The following is a 6,935-nucleotide window of genomic DNA, read 5'->3' as shown; positions in this document are numbered from 1 at the left end:
AACCACCGGTATGCATCTTTGCGGAACCTAGGAAGAAAACTCCATCACGAAGAGCGAAACCTAGTCCCTGGTCCAGGAAACTGTTTAGAGAGGTCTCGTGTTGAATATCAAGGAAATAGGGGCATTCTCTGCTTGGTGGATGAAAAAAGGAAAGACTCGGAGAGGGAGATAGCAGAGAATCAAGAAGGTCGAGTAATTTTTACAGCACATTCGGAGGTTGTGTCGTAGCCATTCACTGCCAGGGGTATGTCATCCGATTCTATAGTCTTTTGCCTATTCACTGATTGGGATGGACCATGTCTAAAGTCTACATCCATAGGGTGGAGAAGGTGTGTCATAACATACACACATACTCCTGGAGGATCATTCCCAGTGCTACCATTTCAGAAGAACGGACATTCGAAAAATAATTTTACTATAACTATCGCATCGCTAATCATTCAACGAGAGTACACAAACATAACGTAGATTGAACCATCAATCATGAATCATAAGATTTCAAGCTTTCTGAGCTAAATATGTATCCAAAAGAAATTTATGCCTAGATCATTTCGAAGATAACCTAATCCAAACACCCCGATCATGCGACATCGTCAAGTTCGACTGCTTAACGGGCTCCTCTCCAGACTCCGGATCCGCATTCTCAAGCGTATCGAAGTACTGCATCAACCGGACAACAGTATAACTAGCCTCGGTAAGTGCGTATTGCTCTGCGGACACCTTGTCAGCATGTCAATCGGGAAATGAATTTGGAAGTAGATACTTACGACCAAGACAAATCCGCGGCCCACCGTTAAACGGAAGGTACTCCCATCCCCGTCTCGCATTCTCCTCCCAACGCTCTGGTCGGAAAGTGTGTGCATCGGGGCCGTAAAAGTCGGTTCGTCGGTGCATCGCGTAGACGCTGTATGCGACGATGCAGCCTTTTCGGACGTAGACGGGGGATTTTCCGCTTGGTCCGCCGCCGACGGGGAGTCTGGTGTCTTTGTTTGCGACGCGGAAGTTAAGTGGGACGGGGGGTTGGAGGCGGAGGGCTGTGATTGTTAAAGATGTGTATATTGGGGAGAAGAGGGATGGACGTACTCTCGTTCAAGACATATCGCAAGTATGGGATGTCCTTTAGCTTGGCTTGGGTGATTTCAGCCTTGGGCTGCGCAGCATCACCGAATTGTTCGACGATCTCGTGACGAAGTCGGTTCCAGACATGAGGATGGCGGGCCATGTAGTAGAACGCCGAACTAAGCAGACTAGCAGTAGTATCACGACCAGCAAGAAGAATATTGAGCATATTATCTCTCAACACCTTCGGATCCGACGTCTCAGCCGCAAGCGCTTCAGCAAAAATATACCGACTCCCCGGTGGTTTCTCTTTCTCCGACTTCATAGCGAGCCTCACATAGTGGTCGACAACCTCGTGCACGCGCTTATTCGCTTCTTGGAATTCCTTCGGGTTCACCATCCAGTAGAGGTCTGATGCTCGCGATCTCGAAGCAAGATAGTCCTGCGCCAGACCAAATGCTTCTGCGAACCCTTGTGCGTCGCCGACGGAGGACTTTTCCAATAGACCGGTCTTCTCGGAAGTGGAGCCCATGGATCCAACAGATTCTCCAAAGAGGAAATGTGTTGCGGAGTCGATTGTCAGAAGGAAGAAGAGTCGCTGGATGTCGAAACTACCGCTGTTTTCGCGAATCAGACCGACGAGGTTACGGATATGGTCGTCCAGGAGTTCGAGGTCGGCAACCTAGCAGAGTCTCGTCAGTATCTCCATCCACTAAAACCACCAAATATCAACAAACTAACCTGATCCCTCGTAAACTGCGGCCTCAACAACCCCCTCGCATGCGACCACCCAGCCCCATCCAACGTAAAAATCCCATCCCCCAACAACGGATAAAACTCGCGATGTCTAGTCCCCAGACTGAAATCCCCAAACTGCGTCGCCAGCAACGCCTTAATATTCTCCGGCTCGATAGTCGAAATCAACCTTCGCGACAGAAACCGTTGCCCCAATGTATATCCGTAGTTATCGTATTGTTCTGCGATGAAATCAACCCATCGTTTTTCCTTCGCGGCTCTGGTCAGCCTGATGAAACCGGGGATTCCGAAGAAGCCGGCGCCGCCGCGGGCCGGGGATTCGCAGTTCAGGGATTTTGCTTGTCGGTGGTGTTGATATTGGCTGTGGATGTAACACAGGACTAGGAAAACGGCGTAGGTCCCCGCGAATAGGAGGAACACGGGGGTGAGGAGCATTATATCGTTTTAGCGGGGGATATGCAAATCAGGTAGCATGAGTGTTATGCATATATTTTCAACGCGGCCGGAATGTCAAAAAGAAAAACCAGCATCAGCCACTGGAATTGGAGATAATCCATGAACACAATCACATTTAAATACCCCAACTTCAGTGGATTGACATTACAAAACCTCCCCCTCCATTCGATCCGCCAGGATTGACGTTAGTCCGGGGAAAGAATCTCTCCGATCGGAAGCCGCGCCTCGGTCTAGACACATGTGACGGATCCTTTGCAGAAACGGAGCAATTCGTCTCCATTGGATAGAAATACATAACGCCGTCTGCGATTGGATGCGAGTCGGCAGGATGGAAGATCGCAAGCATCGACAAATCGGGTTAGTGTGGGATCCACGGCATTGACAATCAGCATTGCCGGATTGGGGAAAGAGGGGGCTCGGAAGCCGTACTCAGAGTGGAATGGAATGGATTTTATTGAAAATAATGAAGATATGAAACACTCAAGTAAGCGACAGTCTAAAATACGCATTATGCATCAAGAAATGTACAACATATTTCCCCGGACGAACCATTCAGCCGTCTCCAATCCAATCAAGCGGAATCACCGTTGTTCTGACCTTCAAAGCATGGAAGCCACTCGTGCAAGGCAGCCCTGAAAGTGTTCCAAGAAGTCTGGGTGGCGGTGTCGACCTTTGCACCAGCAACAACATCGGCGACATGCATCTTGCCCTCCATAAGATATCCGAACAGAATGTCCTGGGCGGTTTGCACGCCGCACTTGGGGATGTCGGTGGTATACTTGACACCCTTGGGTGCAAAGTCCTCCGTCGAGAAGGGACTCAAAGTCCGCCATGGGTCCAACTCCCCTGCACTCCAGAACACATTGGATGGACGAATCGTCCAGCCACCATGCTCCGCGTTCACTGCATCGACCTGCGGCTTGGACGGGAATTGGCCGCTCTTAATAGCGGTCGGGAAATTGCGGTTGCAGAGGTCCTGTTCATATTCCAGGTCTAAGGATTTGGGCACTAGCTGATGAGGGCCGACATTGCTGATTTGATAGTATCCTAACTCGGTGCAATACTGCCAGTACCAGCTGATCGTGTCGGGCAATGTCACCAGCATTCTCAGCTCACAGGAAATGGGTTCTGCTTCGTTGGTGCCCTTGCAATTGGTCTCAAAATTTTTATTGATGCTCTCGACGTAATAAGGCCATGATGCCAGTCGCTCAGCGACATATTGACCGCCGCGAGATGGTGCGAGGCCCTCTGGACCTGCAGTCTTGTTCGTGTTCGGGTCCGTTTCCAAGTACGTGCACCAATCCTTGATAGTTCCCGGATGGTCTATAATCCCACGGCTTTGGAAAGACAGAAACAAAGAATATAAAGTGTAGGCGAAATCCCCATTGGTGTTTTTCTCGGCTCCGGGCCCAAGAAATGTTTGCTTGATAGATGCGGCGGTCTCATGGTTGGACAGTTGCTCATCGATGTATGACATAGCAGCATGCACATCCTTGGTGCAGGCTTCCAGTCCGTTGGCTACCATTCCACGGTAGATCTGTTCGGTATACACAGACATATTTTTACGAGCCTCGACCGGTGCAGAAGCCGCAAATGCAGCAAAAATCGTGTCCGGGTATTCATTCCGAGTAAATGCAGCGCGCATGCCAGGATACGATCCACCAATCATAATCCACGGTGTTGCCTTTGGGGTCAAGTTGGTGTCGTTGAAACCGTCCCGGCTAAAGCTCTTTGCGAAATAGGGAAGATCAGCCAGTGCCTGGCTCACGGTAAGGTATTTCATATTCTCCGGCGCAGGGTCTTTCTCAATGGGTAACGGAAGAGAGTCTCCATAGTATCTGCGATAGTGTTAACAGAGCCCAATGAAAATACGTCCAAGACGGTTTCTTTCACATACCGATGTTCCCATACGAGTCCCATCCCGTGGAACTCCTCCAGGACATTACCAAAAAAGGTTGACGAGTTGAACAGTATATGTTCTGCCAGACTATCGCCGGGGGATTCTCCACTATCGAGAACAAACACCGGGCCTCCCGAAGTATAGTGCTCCTCGTTCACCCAGTAACGATTCTGGTAGGTGCCAATAGAAGAATCGTTGTGATCAATAGGAATCTGACAGGATAATATTAGTCTGTGGATGACAAGGCAGAGATAACATCCAAGGTAGAGTTATACATACAGTAGCATATTCAGCTTTGTGACTCTCAGCTGGGGCGTTATCGGAGCGTCGGGCAAAAGGTAACGGTTGTTGAAATGCAGCAACGGCAGTGGAAAACGCCAAAAGCCCCAAGGCAAAAGGAACAAAGGCCATGTCGAGGCGCATATTAGGGCGATGAAGTCGTTTCCTCCCAAGCGATGGACCGATGAAATGGAAGATGTCCTATACGCAGCCGGGTACCGTCACAGGATATATATATAGGCAAGCAAAGGCTTTGAGCGACCCTGCTGGTACCCACCATCTAGTTTGCACGAGGTCAGACAAAACAAAAAGAAAAAAAAAAAAAAAAAGCCAATGCAGCCGAGACAGCAGGCAGGTAAACTTACCCGTTTTAGGAACTCGTATTGTCGATGTGAATGGACACATTGGGTACTGTACGACAGAGCACCGGAGTATGGCGCATACACGGAACTCAAGGACGGTAATCCTGTGCCACAGACGGAAGAATCCCTGTATCTGCGACTATCCCAGTAATACCACATGGCTTCGAGAAGCAACGTTACCACATGGCCGAAGGTTTCTCGAACGGGTGTAGAGTGTTCTTGTTTTCTTTGTTTGCTGGCAAAGTCTCCGAAACTATTGCACTGGGAGAACAATATCTTCAGTAGAGAACAATATCAACATTCCTGGGAGGCTGACGGTGAGTCAATTCAGATCTCGTATCGAATTAGACACGGGTCAGACAAACGCTGCATGGACCGTTCATAGCCACGCCGGATCTGTGTCTCAATTGTTCGGGAAAGGGCCTGGACAATCGTAAGCAGGCGCTTGGCATTATTCTTGGTAGACAATCTGTTTCCGTAGTTAGTAACAACTCTTCCCGTACAGAGTAGACACTGTCTTCACACTCACTGTTGCATTAGCGATGAATTCCTCCGAGACCATGGATCATTCCCGGGAGATCAACATCATTTCCCATCGTCTACTGAAATTATCCTGAATTGCAGAATGTTCGGATGGTTGAAATCAAAGAGCGACAGTGAAGGAAGTACCGGAGGTTGGAATAGTCAAAATCGGGTTGGTCGCCCTGTGACGTCCCAAACAGGAAGGCCGACATCGTCCAGTCTTTACCACCAAAACATCAAGAGATACCACCATTGGCTTGTCTAATACGAAGTACTGAGCGCAGCCTTGTCACCCCGGATTTTTGCTAACTAGTGCCAATCTTAGTCAGAACCGGAACGACGTCCGCTGCGAGACGAAGACGAACACGTCAACTTATCATGTCCAAGCCTTGCCACCCGCTCTATACTATTCGCTTCCAAAGCAGCAGAACACTCACACGAGGCACGCCAGGAGATATTATGCGACCGTAGATGCAGCGCGACGAAATGAGCACTGACAGCGCATAAGCACTGGGCTCTCCGATACCAATTCAAATCACGCCCTGCACGACGGTTCTTTTCCAGGATGCAATCACAGCTCCAAAGCATACAGAACGCATATATTGACGTCTTATGGTCGGTTTGCTTTTTCGAACCGGAATCTCGGACGTAGTTTGCTACTCGCCATGATGCCGTGACAAATTCCGTTGACACGAACGAACATAGCGGAACTTCGTTGTTTGCTGGATGGTGAGAATTCATTCGGAGGAATACGAGGCGGGAGCCATCCATTCCAAGTACCACGTCCCTACGGCTTAGCACCCTCGTACAATTCGATGCATACTGTTCATAACTCCTGTACGAACAGACAGGAACTTGCATCTGACAATGTTGTATTTTCCGGCGAGTAATTGAGACTGCCTAATGAGGCTATGGAGGATGTAGATTTTATAATATAACACAACAAACAGAGTTTGAACTTGAAGTTCTACACCAACTAGCCTAAAAAGAAAACCAGCGACCCTCTGATTCTCTAATAATATCTTCTGATATCTTCAGTCGAACGCGCTCCCAACTACACCATCACCCCATCAGATGAACAATATACCTCTTTACATACTATAAGCTTGTAAAGTCCGGCATGAACAAATGTGACAGCAGCCCATATAGGTTTACATATTGGCGGTAAACGATTCGGTTAATTGATTGTTCTTAGTATGCACCATGCCTGAACTTATCCACAGATACGCGATATCCCAGGTTAAGACCTTGGAAGCCATGTGCCTGACCGGCGCCATGGCTGTCATTCTTATACCTTGACCCTCGAGACTGCTCCTTACTAGCTGAGCAAGGACCATTCTGTTTTTTGACGCGATCGATGAAACGTGCTAGCGCATAGCATATGTAGCGACTGTCTTGGCGTTAGGAACCGGTTAAATAAACACGGTAAGAGGTTCTCCCTTGAGCATGCTGGGTTCAACGGCTAAATATATTCAAAAGCATACTCAGTACTCGACTACAGCCGATAGCCGTCCATCACAATTACTGGAAGCACAAGGGGGCATGCCCAGAGAGGACTACAGATTGTACTTTGTACCGGAGTACATACTCCGCACTCGCGG

At 48.8% G+C, this 6,935-nt stretch overlaps 3 protein-coding genes across 3 annotated transcripts; all 3 read right to left on the bottom strand.

Moving 5' to 3' along the window:
• Positions 1-425: 425 nt before the first annotated feature.
• ASPGLDRAFT_46605 (cytochrome P450) lies at positions 426-2,437 on the bottom strand. The gene is made up of 4 exons (XM_022546484.1): positions 1,801-2,437; positions 1,084-1,741; positions 768-1,034; positions 426-710 (listed from the first exon to the last, which is right to left on the bottom strand). Exons 1-4 carry the CDS (start codon positions 2,248-2,250, stop codon positions 547-549), a joined length of 1,539 nt encoding a protein of 512 aa, XP_022401405.1. The 5' UTR covers positions 2,251-2,437; the 3' UTR covers positions 426-546.
• Positions 2,438-2,842: 405 nt separating this feature from the next.
• ASPGLDRAFT_35185 (putative serine peptidase, family S28) lies at positions 2,843-4,582 on the bottom strand (the record flags this gene model as incomplete). Its single annotated transcript, XM_022544528.1, has 3 exons — positions 2,843-4,109; positions 4,169-4,383; positions 4,451-4,582. 3 exons carry the CDS (start codon positions 4,580-4,582, stop codon positions 2,843-2,845), a joined length of 1,614 nt encoding a protein of 537 aa, XP_022401404.1.
• A 782-nt stretch (positions 4,583-5,364) lies between these two features.
• Positions 5,365-5,943, bottom strand: ASPGLDRAFT_46603 (uncharacterized protein). Its single transcript, XM_022546483.1, has 2 exons — positions 5,660-5,943; positions 5,365-5,605 (listed from the first exon to the last, which is right to left on the bottom strand). The coding sequence occupies exons 1-2, from the start codon at positions 5,920-5,922 to the stop codon at positions 5,596-5,598; spliced, it is 273 nt and encodes a 90-aa protein (XP_022401403.1). The 5' UTR covers positions 5,923-5,943; the 3' UTR covers positions 5,365-5,595.
• Positions 5,944-6,935: the final 992 nt, after the last annotated feature.

The sequence above is a fragment of the Aspergillus glaucus genome (genome assembly GCF_001890805.1).
Source record: "Aspergillus glaucus CBS 516.65 unplaced genomic scaffold ASPGLscaffold_9, whole genome shotgun sequence".
Lineage (NCBI taxonomy): Eukaryota > Fungi > Ascomycota > Eurotiomycetes > Eurotiales > Aspergillaceae > Aspergillus > Aspergillus glaucus.
The sequence above is the reverse complement of the archived record's forward strand: the minus strand, read 5'-3'. Positions and strand labels throughout refer to the sequence as shown.